Below are 18,992 nucleotides of genomic sequence, written 5' to 3'. Positions count from 1 at the left end.
GTGTTATGGTGCATTCGTGACCAAGTGGGAAGTCGGAATTTAACACATCTGGGAAAAATCCACTTGAAAGTCCCCTCCAACTGGTAATTAATTACAAGTTAAATCAGCCACGAATCCCCTTGTGCAACAGGGAGGGACAATTGAATGCAAGATCCACACCAAAAACATACATTGTTAAAACATTTCTAGATGGTTTATCTAATGGTAACAGGGTCTTTATTGAGTCTTTATTCATATTGAAAATCTATTTTATTGAATTGTCCATATGGTTTATATTAAAAGGCACTTCTTTATATAACAGGCTTTTAAAATGCAATATTGTTGCACTTAACACATCAAAGAGATGCAAAGGAACTCATGTACATGTTAAGTTCTGCCCATTGGACATTGTTTTCAATGCTCTCGTCAAGTTTGTTTGTTTATTTGTCATACGTACATGAAAGACATGGATTCATTACATGACCAATAATGTATCATGTTTGTAGTCATTTTAATAGTAATTTAAATGCATTTTAGTGCTTTTGGTGTGTGTCAAGTACAATAAAAATGCATTTTGACAAAATATACTTAACAAAAATATTAACGCAACATGTAAAGTGTTGATCCCATGTTTCCTAAGCTGAATAAAATATCCTAGAAATGTTTGACGTCGCCGGTCTACTAACCACCGGCCCTGGAAAACAACCATCATTACACACACCTGCTCCCCATCATTACGCACACCTGCTCCCCATCATTACGCACACCTGCTCCCCATCATTACACACACCTGGACTTCATCATCACCTTGGTGTACCTTTATTTAGCCCTCAGTAGCCTCAGGTATCAGGCAGTATTGGTTTGTTTTCATGTTCAGTACGCATCCTGTTTTCTTCATTTGTATTGCTTTATTTTTATTAAACTCTCTATCTTCCAGAAGGTCAAGGAACAGGGTCATCTACTCCAATAACACAACGACCAGCTGGTGCAACTGGGTACGGCCATGGAGGAGGTCCTCCACATTCTCCACCACCTGGACACCACCAGTGAGACTCTCCATACCCATCAAAGGGCCTCTTACCACAGGTCGTCACAGTGAGCCAGTCTCCCAGCCCACCCAGCCGTCCGCCCAGGTCAGCGATGACCTACTGTTCCTTCAGGAGAAGTATGACGGTACTCCATCAAAATGCCGTAGCTTCCTACTCCAGTGCTCCGTCTATCAGACAGGAGCCCTCACCACAGAGAGGTCCCAGGTTGCCACGGTAATTTCCCTGCTGACTGGACGGGCGTTGGTGTGGGCTACGGCCGTCTGGAAGAGAGGAGAGGAGGACCTGAGTTCCTATGAGAGGTTCATGGCTCTGTTCAGGGCAGTCTTTGACCATTCTCCAGAGGGCAGAGAGGGAGGTCAGTGAGTTCTCCAACAACAGCAGGGTGCCCTCACTTTTCAGACTGTGGCAGCCTCTACCGGATGGAATGAGCTGGTGTGCCGCAATTTCCACTGGAAAGGACTGCGCGAAAAGGTCCAGACTGAGTTGGCATGACAACCTATCCTTGGGCGCACTCATCGCTATGGACATCCGTCTGGATAATCTTATTCGGGATTGCCAGTGCCCACCTCACCACTCGCCTCCCTCCTTTGGCTATCCTGAGGCAGAGCCTGAACCTATGGAGTTAGGGGCCACACACCACCCCCAGGCATAGCGGTATCGCCGGGGACTGCTGGGGCTCTGTCCCTAATTGCAGCCAAAAGGGGTACCAGCTTCAGCGGTGTCCAACGCATCCCAACCGGGAGTCCACTAGGGAAGAGGGGCGGCCCTGTGATCTTCCGTCTCCCAGGGTAGGTGTGAGTATTCCATCATCATCGTTTTCTGCCAAACCCTTTTTGACTCCCATTTCACTGGCTGGCTGTCCCTCGGGTGTTGTCTCTACAGCTCTAGAGGCCCTCACCTCCTCCCTGAACATAATTCTGTACCCGCTATCCTCTCCTTTTCCAGTCCAAGCCCTGGATAAGCAACCATTGGGATCCGGCACAATCACAGACATCACAACACTACTCACCCTCACAGTGGGACCTATGCACCAGGAAAGACTTCCCTTTCTTATCATAACCGCACCCGCACACAACGTCATCCTTGGCCATGGAAAGTAAGAGCACCTCCTCCCAGCTTCCCACTGCACCGAGGCTGGGAAACACTGTCACCACCGATAAATCCATGATAATCGAGAATGTCAATAAGCATTTCTCTACGGCTAGCCATGCTTTCCTCCTAGCTACCCCAACCCCGGCCAACAGCTCCGCACCCCCCGCAGCTACTTGCCCAACTCTCCCCAGCTTCTCCTTCACCCAAATCCAGATAGCAGATGTTCTGAAAGAGCTGCAAACCTGGAACCGTACAAATCAGCTGGGCTTGACAATCTGGACCCTCTCTTTCTAAAATTATCCACCTCCATTTTTGCATCCCCTACTACAATGTCTGTTCAACCTCTCTTTTGTATCGTCCAAGATTCCTAAAGATTGGAACACTGCCGTGGTCATCCCCCTCTTCAAAGGGGGTGACACTCTAGACCTAAAGTCTTCGAAAGCCAAGTTAACAAACAGATCACTGACCATTTCGAATACCACCGTACCTTCTCTGGTTCCGTTTCTGGAGTTGGTCACGGGTGTATCTCAGCCACACTCAAGGGACTAAATGATATCATAACCGCCATCGATAAGACAGTACTGTGCAGACGTCTTCATCGACCTGGCCAAGGCTTTCGACTCTGTCAATCACCGTATTCTTATCAGCAGACTCAACAGCCATGGTTTCTCAAATGACTGCCTCGCCTGGTTCACCAACTACTTCAGGTGAATAGAGTTCAGTGTGTCAAATCGGAGGGCCTGTTGTCCAGGCCTCTGGCAGTCTCCATGGGGGTACCACAGGGTTCAATTCTCGGGCCGACTCTTTTCTCTGTATATATCAACGATGTCTCTCTTGCTGCGGGTGATTCCTTGATCCACCTCTATGCAGACGACACCATCTCCTGTTCCTATTACCGGAGAAACTATACATCTAGCTCTTCTTTGGACACTGTGTTAACAAACCTCCAAACGAGCTTCAATGCCATACAACACTCCTTCCGTGGCCTCCAATTGCGCTTAGACACTAGTAAAACTAAATGCATGCTCTTCAACCGATCGCTGCCCGCAACACTACTCTGGACGGTTCTGACTTAGAATATGTGTACAACTACAAATACCTAGGTGTCTGGCTAGACTGTAAACTCTCCTTCCAGACTCATATTAAACATCTCCAATCCAAAATTAAATCTAAAATCAGCTTCCTATTTCGCAACAAAGCCTCCTTCACTCACGCTGCCAAAAATACCCTCATAAAACTGACTATCCTACCGTTCCTCGACTTCGGCGATGTCATTTACAAAATAGCCTCCAACACTCTATCAGCAAACTGGCTGCAGTCTATCACAGTGCCATCCGTTTTGTCACCAAAGCCCCATATACCACCCACCACCTGCTTTTCCCCCCTTTCCTTCCAGTTCTCTGCTGCCAATGACTGGAACGAATTGCAAAAATCGCTGAAGTTGGAGACTTATATCTCCCTCACTGACTTTAAGCATCAGCTATCTGAGCAGCTTACCTATCACTGCACCTGTACACAGCCCATCTGTAAATAGCTCATCCAACTACCTACCTCATCCCCATATTGTTTTTTATTTACTTTTGCACACCAGTATTTCTACTTGCACATCATCATCTGCACATCTATCACTCCAGTGTTAATTTGCTAAATTGTAATTACTTCGCTACTATGGCCTAGTTATTGCCTTACCTCCTTACGCCATTTGCACACACTGTATATAGACTTTTTCTAATGCGTTATTGACCATACGTTTGTTTATTCCATGTGTAACTCTGTGTTGTTGTTTGTGTCGCACTGCTTTGCTTTACCTTGGCCAGGTCGCAGTTGTAAATGAGAACTTGTTCTAAAACTGGCCTATCTGGTTAAATAAAGGTGGAATAAATAAATAAAAAACACATACACATACACAGAAATTGCTTCTCCTTTCCAACAAACAGCCCATGGCACCCATTAGCCAGATAGTTATTCTCCAATGGCCTCAAATGGCTTTGCTTTTCAGCCTTGTCCTCACCAAGTTCGTTGGTTTTATAAGACAGACCTGGTTGGGACAGGGGACCATAGTGCCATCTGTGTTACTGAAGGAAGAGTGTCCTGTGATTCTTTACACAGAGGTATTAGGCTATCTACTATAGCCGAGGGAATACAGGCATTAATGTTCATGGTCAAATGTTGAATGAATGAACAAATTCCTGGTTTATAGGTCCCGGCCAGACAGCAGTGTTGTCAAATAAAGGATCTCAGTGTCTTCTAAAAGATGAATCTCCATTGACGAACAATCAATTACGTTTTTCCACTCAATAACCTTCTTTCTTCTCATTCAACAACTCCCCAACATCAGGGGCTAGCCTCATTGACAGCAGTAAACTGATTTGATTCCGAACGTGTCAATCAATATCGAATCAGTAATTGTGGCAGTCAAAAACAGACAAACGTTTACAGACAAAACCCATCTCCTGTTCCTATTACCGGGGAAACTAGAGTAGAATGGATTATAACATAGCCAAGTCAGCCAAATCTGACAATGTTTTTATTACCATGGTACGCAGTCTACACTCCTGTTGACTTGTATCGACTCATGTTCCTTAAAATATGTGGTGGATCTGTGTAAAAGAACTCTAACATGCAATGTGAGACCAGAAATTGCCTGAAAAAAACACAAGAAACAAAAAACATTTTGAACCTCTATTGGTTTTTTATGTGGATGTTTTGATTCATTACATTACTCTTTGGAGGAGGAGGAGCAGTTTATATGTATATTGTTACATAGCAGAAAAGGTCTAAGAGAATCCTTCCTAATTTAATTCGGAATATTCTCCCCAGAGGCCAATCCACCATCACCACCACCATCAAAAAAAAGATGAAATAAAAAGAATGGGAAATGCTTAGTTAAAATGCTTTTAACTAAAGAGCAGAAAAGAGGAGGACCTCATCAGGTCTGCAACAAGGATGGTCGAAACATGAGGACACACAAACTCAGCAAAAAAAGAAACGTCCCTTTTTCAGGACCCTGTCTTTCAAAGATAATTCGTAAAAATCCAAATAACTTCACAGATCTTCATTGTAAAGGGTTTAAACACTGTTTCCCATGCTTGTTCAATGAATCATAAACAATTAATGAACATGCACCTGTAGAACGGTCTTTAAGACACTAACAGCTTACAGACGGTAGGCAATTAAGGTTACAGTTATGAAAACTTAGGACACTAAAGAGGCCTTTCAACTGACTCTGAAAAACACCAAAGGAGGACTGTAGATGTGGACAGGGCAATAAATTGTAATGTCCGTACTGAGAGAAGCATAAGACAGTACTACAGGGAGACAGGACAGAGAGCTGATCGTCCTCGCAGTGGCAGAACGCGCAATCCCTCCATCAGTGCTCAGACTGTCCGCGAATAGGCTGAGGGAGGCTGGACTGAGGGCTTGTAGGCCTGTTGTAAGGCATGTCCTCACCAGACATCACCAGCATCAACGTCGCCTATGGGCACAAACCCACCATCGCTGGACCAGACAGGACTGGCAAAAAGTGCTCTCCACTGACGAGTCGCATTTTTGTCTCACCAGGGGTGATGGTCAGATTCACGTTTATCGTCAAAGAAATGAGCGTTACACCGAGGCCTGTACTCTGGAGCGGGATCGATTTGGAGGTGGAGGGTCCATCATGGTCTGAGGCGATGTGTCACGGAATCATCGGACTGCGCTTGTTGTCATTGCAGGCAAACTCAATGCTGTGCGTTATAGAGAAGACATCCTCCTCCCTCATGTGGTACCCTTCCTGCAGGCTCATCCTGACATGACCCTCCAGCATGACAATGCCACCAGCCATACTGCTTGTTCCTGCAAGACAGGAATGTCAGTGATCTGCCATGGCCAGCGAAGAGCCCGGATCTCAATCCCATTGAGCACGTATGCAACCTGTTGGATCGGAGGGTGAGGGCTAGGGCCATTCTCCCCAGAAATGTCAGGGAACTTGCAGGTACCTTGGTGGAAGAGTGGGGTAACATCTCACAGCAACAACTGGCAAATCTGGTGCAGTCCATGAGGAGGAGATGCACTGCAGTACTTAATGCAGTACTTAATGCAGCTGGTGGATTTTTTTAGGGACACATTATTCAATTTCTGTTATTCACATGTCTGTGGAACACACACACACACACACACACACACACACACACACACACACACACATACATACATAGACAGGTAGACAAGTAGACAGACAGATAGACTAGTAACATACATTACATTAGTAGCGGATGAGGTGAATCACTGCCACCTGCTCACAATGCAGGCCTAAAGCAACAAAAAAAAGTACTGAATAAATGCAATCTATTATTATCATCACTATTATTCAAATTCAATGGAAACATTTAATTCAATAGTTTTTCAAGTGTTGAATAATGGATTTCAGCATTGTTAAGTTCAACATGGTGAGTCATTGGGCCAAAATAAGGCCAACTGGATCTTGATGTTACTGGGTGACTCAGAAAAGAACTTAACTCGTCATCGGTGTCACAGGCAGTAGGGCAGACGTTGCTGGTGCATAGCCTTTTTACAAACTCACCAAAGTTGGTTAAACAATTCTTGCTGCAGTGCTGTATGTCATTTCAAATCACTTCTAAGCCTAGACCAACATTTGAAGGAGAACTTGTCTTTAGATCATGTTACAATTTTAACATTTTAGATTAGTAAAAGCACTGCACTGAGCTGATGCCTAAAGATCCCCATGTTAGGTTTCAAATACAACTCTGTTTACAACTTCTGGTAAAAAAAAGTGAAATGTTTCCACATCAGTTTTAATCTAAGGAACAATGGAACTCAATATGAATCAACTGTATGTATGCATTCATCTGCAGCGGAACATAGGTGTAAATGTGCTGCCATCTGCTGGACTACAGTGCCATTGCAATATGCCAGACCAGTTCTCAATGAGTATGTTTACGTACGCACTAATAATTTGATATTAAACTGATTATACAATTTAATTTTAAAACTCTAAAATGCTGTTTGGAGAACTGCAAAAATGACCCCAGCCATTATCACACTGGTTGCTATAACTTTAGCTATACAAATAGCCACTCCACGTTAACTCACATTAACTCAGCACCGGGAATAAAAACTACAATTGAATACTTACAGAATACTTCTGTTAGCAGAAAAAGTATTTTATTAACAAAAGGTAAACAAATATGTTTGCTTAACAATACAATTTTGTTGAGCTGTTTTACAGCGAATTTCTTGCATTTCTACACATTTTGCCGCGACTTATTACATGTTAATATGATATCTGAGTGAGAGTGACTAACAAAATCAATGGGGGACCACTGGATGTCAGGACCCCTCGGCACATGCCCTGCGTGCCTGTTCGGTAATTTGGCCATGATTACTACAAGTTTACTGTGGATAGCTGGTTAGACTAACTCAACTGATTTACCAATAAAAAATATATGGTTGGAATAATACTGTTAAATTGGATAATGCCCTTTTAATGTAAGAGCTGTTTGAAAAGATTGCCAGCCATTTCAGCCTCTTTTGGTGGGATGGAGTTTTGGCCTACCATGGTCACCACGTGGTCAATTAGTTAATAAACCAATAGGAAAGAGAGTTCCAAACCCCTCTGCCAATGACAGCACATTTTCAGTTTCCCCCTCCTTAATCAGACCCCTCCCAGATAGTCCTAAAAAATTATTGCTTGAGAAATTGCCCTTTGATAAGAAGCTATTTTAAGTATTTAATTGTTACCCAGAAATGATTTAATATTGAGATAAAATGGCTGCATTGGGCCTTTAACTGACAATTGAGTGACTTCTAATTACTACACACAGCCTATGTCATTGTCACCATATTAGCTAACGTCATAGTCAACATAGCTAATAGAACTAACATTAACGTGCTAGTAAACCCACTACAATCATGCAGTACAATTACAAGGGCTAGCCCAGTAGCAAATTAATAAAAACCGGAAGAGTTCAGTGTTCGATAGCCTGAGCGAGCTAGCTTACATAAATTGCATTCCTCTCTGTTTGAGCCGGGTGTTTGAGTAAACTAAATTAGCTAGCTGCATTAGCTAGGATGCTCTGGATTGATGTCTACAACAGCGTGTGCCAGTTCCTGTTTGGCCCTGTCCGGGGGTGTCCTCGGATGGGGCCACAGTGTCTCCTGACCCCTCCTGTCTCAGCCTCCAGTATTTATGCTGCAGTAGATTATGTGTCGGGGGGCTGGGGTCAGTTTGTTATATCTGGAGTACTTCTCCTGTCCAATTCGGTGTCCTGTGTGAATCTAAGTGTGCGTTCTGTAATTTTCTCCTTCTCTCTCTCAGAGGACCTGAGCCCTAGGACCATGCCCCAGGACTACCTGACATGATGACTCCTTGCTGTCCCCAGTCCACCTGGCCGTGCTGCTGTTCCAGTTTCAACTGTTCTGCCTTATTATTATTCGACCATGCTGGTCATTTATGAACATTTGAACATCTTGGCCATGTTCTGTTATAATCTCTACCCGGCACAGCCAGAAGAGGACTGGCCACCCCACATAGCCTGGTTCCTCTCTAGGTTTCTTCCTAGGTTTTGGCCTTTCTAGGGAGTTTTTCCTAACCACCGTGCTTCTACACCTGCATTGCTTGCTGTTTGGGGTTTTAGGCTGGGTTTCTGTGCAGCACTTTGAGATATCAGCTGATGTACGAAGGGCTATATAAATAAATTTGATTTGATTTGATTCCTGCCAGTATCCAGCAACTTCACACACCCATTGAAGAAGAGTGGGACCAGTCAGAATCTAATGTGACCACCATTTGCCTCATGCAGCATGACACATCACCTTCGCCATAGAGTTCTATAACGAAGGTGATGTGTCATGCTACATGAGGCAAATGGTGGTCACATTAGATTCTGACTGGTTTTCTGATCCACATCCCTACTTTTGTTCAAGGTATCTATGACCAACAGATGCATATCTGTATTCTCAGTCATGTGAAATCCATAGATTAGGACCCAATGAATTTATTTCAATTAATGTATTTCAATTTTGTGGTCCCTTTTCAACCTGCATTGATATAAGAAGTCTGATGGCACTATAATTCAGAAATTGTTGAATGTTGCGTTTATATTTTTGTTTAGTCTAGTTCATTTAGCCATCTGACTTCTGATACCAATGCAGGATGAAAGGAGACCATAAAATGGTGAACCGTTATTTTTAAAAATGGTATTGAAAAGTATTTTGAAAATACAATTTACAGCTCTCGGAAATATCATTGGAGTGTAATTCAGCCCAGTGTAATACAAAATACTCAGAAGTCATTTAAATACATATTTCAAATGCATGTAACAGAAATACTGCCCATATCTGCTAGCTACTTAGTTTAAATATTAACAGTACAGTCACAGCAGCATAACATTTGATTAACACTTGATAACACTTGATTTAGCCTACGTCATCAATATTTGGTCTGGTTGGTTGATACGCACAGCAGAGAGAGGCAAGATGTGGGGAGCTGCACATGTGTCAGGGCAGCAGCAACACATGTAGTCTACACCCTAGTTCAAGGTGTACATAGCTGATTCAAATAACCAACTCATCATCAAGCTTTGATTATTTGAATCAGCTGTGTAGTGCTAGGGCAAAACCAAAATGTGCACCCAGGGGGCCCAGGACCGAGTTTGGGAAACCCTGCTTTAGCTAACCACCATACTAAAATATCTGCACAAGCTACTGGCCAACCAGCCATATATTATCAGTTAGAAATGGTGATTTGTGTTATGTAGTTATTATTTGATACGAGCATTAAAGATAAATCATAATCAGTAAAAGAAATTGAGCTAGTTAACAAGCAGATTTACATCAGTCATCAACATCAATGATCAGCTGAACTTTCCCGATGTCAGTCATGTGTTTAGGAGGCACTGTAACTAGCTTGCTTACAATTTGTGATGAGTCAGTGTGTTGTTGCAGAAATGAATAGGCCATTTTCGCTATAGAGTCATATGTTAGGAATTTCAAGATATGAATTATAAAAGTTTAAAAAACATCAAGCGGGGGGTGCCCTTTTTATTTTGAGACCCTGAAAGGTCTGTGGACAGCCGTGATAAGCACTGCTTTGTATCGGACAACAAACGTAAAACCTTAAGAAATTGAAAAATTATGAGGAAAAACCATGATCAAGACTTGACCATTCTTTGCTTTGTCTGACTAAATAACATACTTTCACGATAAGGAAAAACCAGAGCATCTTTGTAAATAAGTACATAATGAAAATTTAGTGAAGGAAAGTACTCACATAACAAAGTTTAACGGCATCTTCCCATAACACACTTTCACAAATAAGGAGAAACAAAAAGGCACGACTGCCATCAATTACATATCAATGTAGAGCCGATGACAGCATTCGATATATACTTAGCACTTGTGATAAAGCTCCAATTACACCCAGATGAGTTGATAACAGAAAGTAATTATAGCTTAGTGTGGGGAAACTTCAGAGGACGGCCAACAAACTACTCACCAGACCTGGGTTCAAATACTATTTGAAATCTTTTAAATACTTTCTGCATTTGCTTTAGCCTGCTTGGAGTGCCAGATGGGCAGGGTGTGTCATTTTGTGACTATTGCATTGGTTCCATTGCACCAGACAAACTGAATCAGGCACAGCTAAATGATTTGAAATTATTTCAAGTTTTATTTGAACCCAGGTGTGCTACTCACAGGCCAGGCCAAACTCCAGTCAGTCAGAGAGAGCCATCTTCACAAGCAATTTGGCCTGAGTAACTCGAGAGCACAATGACCTGTCGCACTCAAGCGATTGCTCACAGAAGAAAACCTTGTTCTGAGACAACGAGTCACGGGGATCATGGGATGTCATGTGTCATACAGTCATGTCATATCCCCGAGTCTATTCTGCATGGCTTCAGGTCAAAACAACAACTGTCTTTCAATCACCAATTACACTCGAAGTAACTGATCTCTTATTTTGAACAGAGCTGAAAGTAGTTTACATTGCTTGTGATGTCCCCAGAGTACATTCCTTTAATGCACTGGTTCTCAAACCTGATCCTGGGGATCCCACAGGGGTCACATGTTTGTTTTTGCCCTAGCACTACACAGCTGATTCAAATGATCAACTCATCAAAAGGTTTTGATGATTTGAATCAGGTGTGTAGTGATAGGGCAAAAACAAACATGTTCACCCCTTTGGGTCCCCAGGACCAGCATCGAGAACCACTGCTTTAATGAATGCTTGGCATGATGGGTTTTTGATCGTTTGTCATCTTACCATCACAACATAATCGGGTCAGCTGACACCTCTGGTGATTACATTACATTGCAGATCTGCACAGTGAAAGCAATATATTGCGAAAGCTCCACCACTACACTACTTACACCTGTCCAGACCCTTCAGATCTCCAAACATAGAACTGTTAAGGCCAAGGGGAAGCGGTAGGAAGTGCATTTGGATAGGTTGTAACTCTGAAGGAAATGCTGGATGAAACTCGGAAGTCGTGTTCCCATGCACAGACATTGCATTCATCAACCAATGGTTGCGTTCCATGTCATCGACTGTGTAATCGACTGACAGATTGCTATAACATATGATGTGGTTATATGATACTTAAATTACCTATCCAGGCGTTGTAAGATCTGGCATGCATCAGCAACGCGTGGGCAGAGGAACGCAACATGAAGCAAGTTCACCTGATTTCCACAGTGGGTTTGGTTTATTTGTATCCTATCCTATAATGCCACACAACGCTCCAATGCTGTGCTGTCTATACTCAACAAAACATTATCATGTAAATTCACATAATAGTCCTATATGCAGTCTTACCCTCCCACATAATGAGGGTGTCTGCCAGGATTGGGGTCTATTCTGAATTGAGTTGCGGCTTTCTCTTTAATTTCAATTCTTGAATTTTAATTAACACGTTACAAAAATATAAATGCAAAATGCAACAATTTCAAGATTTTATTGTGTTACAGTTTAAATAAGGAAATCAGTCAATTGAAATAAATTCATTAGGCCCTAATCCATGGATTTCACATGGATGGGCAGGGACACAAGCATGGGTTTGCCTCGGAGGGCATAGGCCCACCCACTTGGGAGCCAGGCCCACCCACTGGGGAGCCAAGCCCAGCCAATCAGAATGAGGTTTTCCCCACTGAAGGGCTTTATTACAGACAGAAATACTCCTCAATTTCATCAGCTGTCCGGGTGGCTGGTCTCAGGCAATCCCGCAGGTGAAGAAGCTGGATGTGGAGGTTCTGGGCTGATGTGGTTACACATCTTCTGTTTTTTGGTCCATTTGGACGTACTGCCAAATTCTCTAAAATGACATTGGAGGCAGTTTATGGTAGAGAAATTAACATTACATTTTCTGGGAACAGCTCAGGTGGACATTCCTGCAGTCAGCATGCCAATTGCATGGTCCCTCAAAACTTGAGACCTCTTGAGATCTCTGGCATTGTGTTTGTTGTGTGACAAAATTACACATTTTAGAATGGCCTTTTATTGTCCTTAGCATAAGGTGCACCTGCGTAATGATCGTACTGTTTAATCAGCTTCTTGATATGCCACACCTGTCAGGTGGTTGGATTATCTTGGCAAAGGAGAAATGCTCACTAACAGGGACGTAAACAACTATGTGTACAGTATTTGAGAGAAATAAGCTTTTTATGTGAATGGAACATTTCTGGGATCTTTTTTTTTTCAGCTCATGAAACATGGGACCAACACTTTAGATGTTGCGTTAATATTTTTGTTTAGCATCATTTTAATTGGCCACGCCCCACAGGAAGCAGAATCTGAATTGAATTTGAATCAAAGGACCGAGAATTTAAAGAGCAACTGCCCCTAAAAAACAACTTCTCAGTAAGAAAGAAGCCTTTGTGGCATTGATATGAGTCAGAAACATGTATTCTTCTGTCAAAATGTACTACAAAGTGTAAATAGGATACTGTGGCAGCGTGGGTTCTATACCTGCCCAAGCCCTTCTGGCACAAATAATGCAATCTCCCATTTGACTTGATGTATTAACACATTTCAAATATGGACAGTCCAGGATTACTTTACTCCCGATCTTGATAAGAAATGACCATACCAGGCACTTTTGGATAACATAAATAGTAAATAAATAAAATTATAAAAGTACAGCAACATTAGTTTCCATTCACACAAAGTGTCGGATAAATTGTTACAGATTGGCTGTGGTAAATGAGGAAATACTTTATTTCTAGTCTGTTCAAAAAGGACTAAATTGTTTGGATTACAATACCAACAAGAGGGCGAACATATCTTGACTGACTTTGGTTGCAAGCAGCACTAAGTTAGAGAGGAAGAGGCGAAGCGAGATGGCTCACTCTCGCCAAAATAAGTCCAGAATATGCCCAATGTGTATCTATGGGCTTAATATGCAGGCCTAAGCTTGTCGCCTGCATTCCTGCCTTTGGGACGACTACCGTTGTTAGGGTGGAGCAATGAGCATCTTGTCAATATTTACAGATCTGCGACTAAGGTAACATCGAAATATTTTTTTTAGGGAACGGTGATGATGTAACCAACAATGGTTGGAATTGAGATCAGTTGTGCAGGTGAATTTTGATGGTTTAACGTATATTGATGGTTTAACGAGACATCAGTTGGCAATAATCTAGTGTCATCGATGATTGTAATAGGCCCCTTGTTATTTGATTATATTCCAATAGGCTACATTTTGTAGGCTACCCGTTAGTCTATCAATAGTCACATAATGGAAGGTGTGAAAACCAATAATCTGCTGTTTGTGTTTCCCTGGCTAAATTGGTAAATTGTTTTGGGCCATCAGTTGATTGACAGATGTAGGCCTCCAGTGTGGATGCTCGCCCACGTTTTATAGTAAGGCTATGTATAATTTGCGGAAGTGGGTAGAGTGATGAAAATCCGTACCTAAATAAAAGGAGTGTTAGTTAGATTGTAATTTACTCAAGTAAAATTAGCTTTGTAAAGAAACTACTCAAGTAAGAGTAAAAAAGTATCCACTCAGAAAAGTACTTAATTAAGTACTAGGTACAAATGTAGTTTTTACACCTTATGGTAAACTGTGTCAGAAAACAACTTAGTGCAATTGTGATTTGACATTCATTTCTTATTAATGCCTGCCAGCACCATCTTGCAGATGTCCCCCAGCACAGGTAGTTTTCAATGAAGAATGACATCAAACAAAGTCCATTAGCTGTACAGTTTCAATGACGGTCATTCAATGTTGAATTAATATCTATCAATGTGCACAATTTCATGAAGGGTATATGGTACTCGAGACATTGGAATAATTTTACAATTTGTATAGCATTATTGCAAATGTATTTCAATATATACAGTGGGGCAAAAAAGTATTTAGTCAGCCACCAATTGTGCAAGTTCTCCCACTTAAAAAGATGAGAGAGGCCTGTAATTTTCGTCATAGGTACACTTCAACTATGACAGACAAAATGAGAAAGAAAAATCCAGAGAATCACATTGTAGGATTTTTTTATGAATTTATTTGCAAATTATGGTGGAAAATAAGTATTTGGTCACCTACAAACAAGCAATATTTCTGGCTCTCACAGACCTGTAACTTCTTCTGTAAGAGGCTCCTCTGTCCTCCACTCGTTACCTGTATTAATGGCACCTGTTTGAACTTATCAGTATAAAAGACACCTGTCCACAACCTCAAACAGTCTCACTCCAAACTCCACTTTGACCAAGACCAAAGAGCTGTCAAAGGACACAAGAAACAAAATTGTACACCTGCACCAGGCTGGGAAGACTGAATCTGCAATAGGTAAGCAGCTTGGTTAGAAGAAATCAACTGTGGGAGCAATTATTAGGAAATGGAAGACATACAAGACCACTGATCTCCCTCGATCTGGGGCTCCATGCAAGATCTAACCCTGTGGGATCAAAATGATCACAAGAACGGTGAGCAAAAATCCCAGAACCACACGGGGGGACATAGTGAATGACCTGCAGAGAGCTGGGCCCAAAGTAATAAAGCCTACCATCAGTAACACACTACGTCGCCAGGGACTCAAATCCTGCAGTGCCAGACGTGTCCCCCTGCTTAAGCCAGTACATGTCCAGGCCCGTCTGAAGTTTTCTAGAGAGCATTTGGATGATCCAGAAGAATGTCATAAGTGATAAGTGATATGTCATAAGGTCAGATGAAACCAAAATATAACTTTTTGGTAAAAACTCAACTCGTCGTGTTTGGAGGACAAAGAATGCTGAGTTGCATCCAAAGAACACCATTCCTACTGTGAAGCATGGGGGTGGAAACATCATGATTTGGGGTTGATCCGTGTAAAGGAAAGAATGAATGGGGCCATGTATCGTGAGATTTTGAGTGAAAACCTCCTTCCATCAGCAAGGGCATTGAAGATGGAACATGGCTGGGTCTTTCAGCATGACAATGATCCCAAACACACCGCCCGGGCAACGAAGGATCCTGGAGTGGCCTAGCCAGTCTCCAGATCTCAACCCCATAGAAAATCTTTGGAGGGAGTTGAAATCCGTGTTGCCCATCAACAGCCCCAAAACATCACTGCTCTAGAGGAGAGCTGCATGGAGGAATGGGCCAAAATACCAGCAACAGTGTGTGAAAACCTTGTGAAAACATTTGACCTCTGTCATTGCCAATAAAGGGTATATAACAAAGTATTGAGATAACTTTTGTTATTGACCAAATACTTATTTTCCACCATAATTTGCAAATTAATTAATTAAAAATCCTACAATTTGATTTTCTGGATTTTTTTCCTCATTTTGTCTGTCATAGTTGAAGTGTACCTATGATGAAAATTACAGGCCTCTCTCATCTTTTTAAGTGGGAGAACTTGCACAATTGGTGGCTGACTAAATATTTTTTGCCCCACTGTCATTTCAAGTACATGTGATGGTGAAGGTATACTAAAAAGATTTGGAGTTTGGACACAGCAACTCATTCAAGGGTTTTTCTTTATTTTTACTATATTCTACATTGTAGAATAATAGTGAAGACATCAAAACTATGAAATAATAAGTATGGAAACATGTAGGCACCAAAGCAGCCACACATTGCCTTGATTGCCAGCTTTGCACACTCTTTGCATTCTTTCAACCAGCTTCGTGAGGTAGTCACCTGGAATGCATTTCAATTAACAGGTGTGCCTTGTTAAAAGTAAAGAATTTCCTTCTTAATGTGTTTGAGCCAATCAGTTGTGTTGTGACAAGGTAGGGGGTGGTATACAGACGATAGCCTTATTTGGTAAAAGGCCAAGTCCATATTATGGCAAGAACAGCTCAAATAAGCAAAGGGAAACAACAGTCCATCATTACTTTAAGACATTAAGGTCAGTCAATATGGAAAATTTCAATAATATTGAAAGTTTCTTCAAGTGCAGTCGCAAAAAACATCAAGCACTTTGATGAAACTGGCTCAAAAATAAAGACAAATCCTTGAATGAGTAAGTGTGTCCATACTTTTGACTGGTACTGTATGCAAATCAGACACATTTTACCATGGAATTAAATTGATGTCAATACATGTTTTATTTTTTGCATTCTTGCTAACCCTAATCCTTTTCCTAACCTTAACATACTCCTCCTGACCTGCTATGTTACGAAAAGTACATTTTTTTGCCAAAAGCTGTGTCCCTTGTAGATTTACCCTTCATCCTCCTTCTCTTTCCTTTCCACTTTGAAGGGTATTTTCTATTTTATTCTTACTCCTTTGGTTGTGCCTTTACAAGCTGTCAATAAAAAGACACAAAAAAACTTGATTTCTTGTATATGGTACAATGTTTTTTTACTGAGATGATACACTGACAGAGATGCTTATAGACCCATAAAAACAGAATGACATTTAGACACACACACACAGAGTAAAAGAGAACAATGCATGGGAGGATGCTGGGGTGGACTGATCCGTTGCAGCTAGCTAAAGTTAGCTAGATCATGGTTGACACTGCAGCTACAGTAGCTAGCTAGCTTAGCCAGTTTATTTAGTGGCAACCAATAGGTAACTAGCTATTTCCACACACATCTAATTAATCTGTTCACTCTTTATGCCAATGACAAGGTGGCTCGACAAACAGAGATCATATGGGGACCTAAAAAACAGATTAAACTTTTTCTCAGCCAACGCTAAATAACTAGTCATTTGATTTGCACTCATCGAAACACCATTTCAACACAAGAATTCTATTTTAGAAATACTAATCTTACTCCAGAAATATATAACATTACAAAGGCAGAAGGTAATTAAAGCGCAACTTACCTTAGATTGTGTCTGGCTGAGAACCAAAGAACAAAAACATCCTCAGAAATGACTTGAGTAAGAGTACAAGTACAGCCCAAAGAGAGTAAGTAGAAAGAACTTTTGGAGAAACTAGTACTTAAGGTCAACAATGGGCCGGATTCGAACCCATGCCTCCGCTAGCATATTTGTGCCGTTGCTGAGATAAACATAAATGCATTTTACCTAATGCTTGCCTTGAACATATGATAAAATAATTAATCTAAAAACATGGATTTACCCTAACAAAAAAATACATCTACCCCCTACAAATATTGTCAATTTATTACAATCCACATAAGAATTCACACGAGACGCGCGGTAGCCTGCACGTAGCTTACATCGGCTACTTGAACTGTCGCACAGTAGACCTCCAGTCTAAGTTGTTGTATATCCTACAAACACCACTCCCAGCTGCCCACTGGCGGCAATTCTAAATATTAAATATCCCTTCAAATCCTCCTGCTGCAGGATTATTTTCCTCCTGTGACAAAATTGGTCATATTAAGATCCGACATCTGTAACACCTCATGACAAAGACAAATACTGTTTTACATCTTTGAGTTGTAATCAAACTAATATTCAAAATGGTATGTTTATTCTTTACTATATTTTGATGAAAGATTTGTCAAATTAATGAGACGTTCACGTCTCAGTTGAATTGGTTTGAATTAAATTCTACTTGCTTCAATTCAAATAACATTGTAATTCTGCTTCCTGTGAGGTGTGGCCAATTCAAATTCAATTCAAATACACTGTTTGAATTTAATTAAACTCAGACATTCGGAATTGACCCCAACCCTGGTGTCTGCTGTCATGTAAAGAATGGTAACCATTGCCAGTGTATACATTCATATAAAACGTGTTGTTGAACAACACAATTTATGTGTAGTGTCTACTCTGACACATTTTATATCACTTCCTGCAATTAATGTGTTAAAAGCTGAAACCCATACAACACATGCGAAATGTGCTTGATTATTGACTTTGCAGATCCGACGTCATTGTGCATCTAGGCCACGGTCCCACACTGTGACCCACACGCAACACACTATGAGAAGTTCAACTGACAGCCTGGAGTGAGCCAGCTAGCAGGAGGAATAAGAAACAAAAACAAGGTAAATGTACTCTTTATAAGAATAAGGTGAACATTTGATAAGGGTAACATTTTAGCCCTGTTTTACACAAATACAGTAGCGTGCCGTGGTTCTGGGGCCTGGGCCTTCAGTGTAGTCCTATTAATCCACCTCTTATTACCATCATTATGATGCCATGACTCTAGACACTATACATTTAGACAGAAACGCAGTATAACCAGGCGTTGCGTCACCTTGAAATTGACATTTTTATTCAGAGAATTTCTTGAAAAGTTTGTCTTGAGAATTGCGTTATAATTATATCCTCGACCAAATCGATATCTTCTCCTTCCGCCATTGTGGGTTGATAAAACAGTAGTAGTACGCAAATTAATTTGTTGATCAATTTCAGTTTCCTAGTTCTGAGACCTGCCCATATAGGACCTGCCTCTCAATATTGGTAATCCAATCAAAAGACGTGCAGGCACTACGCCTGCTAGCTGGCTCCTGTGTAACACTGG

General features: G+C 41.5%; 1 protein-coding gene across 2 annotated transcripts in view; it reads right to left on the bottom strand.

The window, feature by feature from the left end:
• The window catches only part of LOC135504530 (voltage-gated potassium channel subunit beta-2-like), a 118,560-nt gene that overhangs the window by 61,117 nt on the left and 38,451 nt on the right, over window positions 1-18,992 (bottom strand). Inside the window, exon 1 of one of the 2 annotated variants that reach the window (XM_064923209.1) lies at window positions 10,390-10,424. The exons of the other annotated variant lie outside the window; for it this stretch is intronic. Within the exon in view, the coding sequence (XP_064779281.1) occupies window positions 10,390-10,409 (20 nt within the window). The 5' untranslated portion in view covers window positions 10,410-10,424. Of the gene's footprint in view, window positions 1-10,389; window positions 10,425-18,992 lie in introns of those variants that run through there. 2 annotated transcript variants of the gene reach the window in all.

This window comes from Oncorhynchus masou, chromosome 18, assembly GCF_036934945.1.
Source record: "Oncorhynchus masou masou isolate Uvic2021 chromosome 18, UVic_Omas_1.1, whole genome shotgun sequence".
Classification (NCBI taxonomy): domain Eukaryota; kingdom Metazoa; phylum Chordata; class Actinopteri; order Salmoniformes; family Salmonidae; genus Oncorhynchus; species Oncorhynchus masou.
The sequence above is the reverse complement of the archived record's forward strand: the minus strand, read 5'-3'. Positions and strand labels throughout refer to the sequence as shown.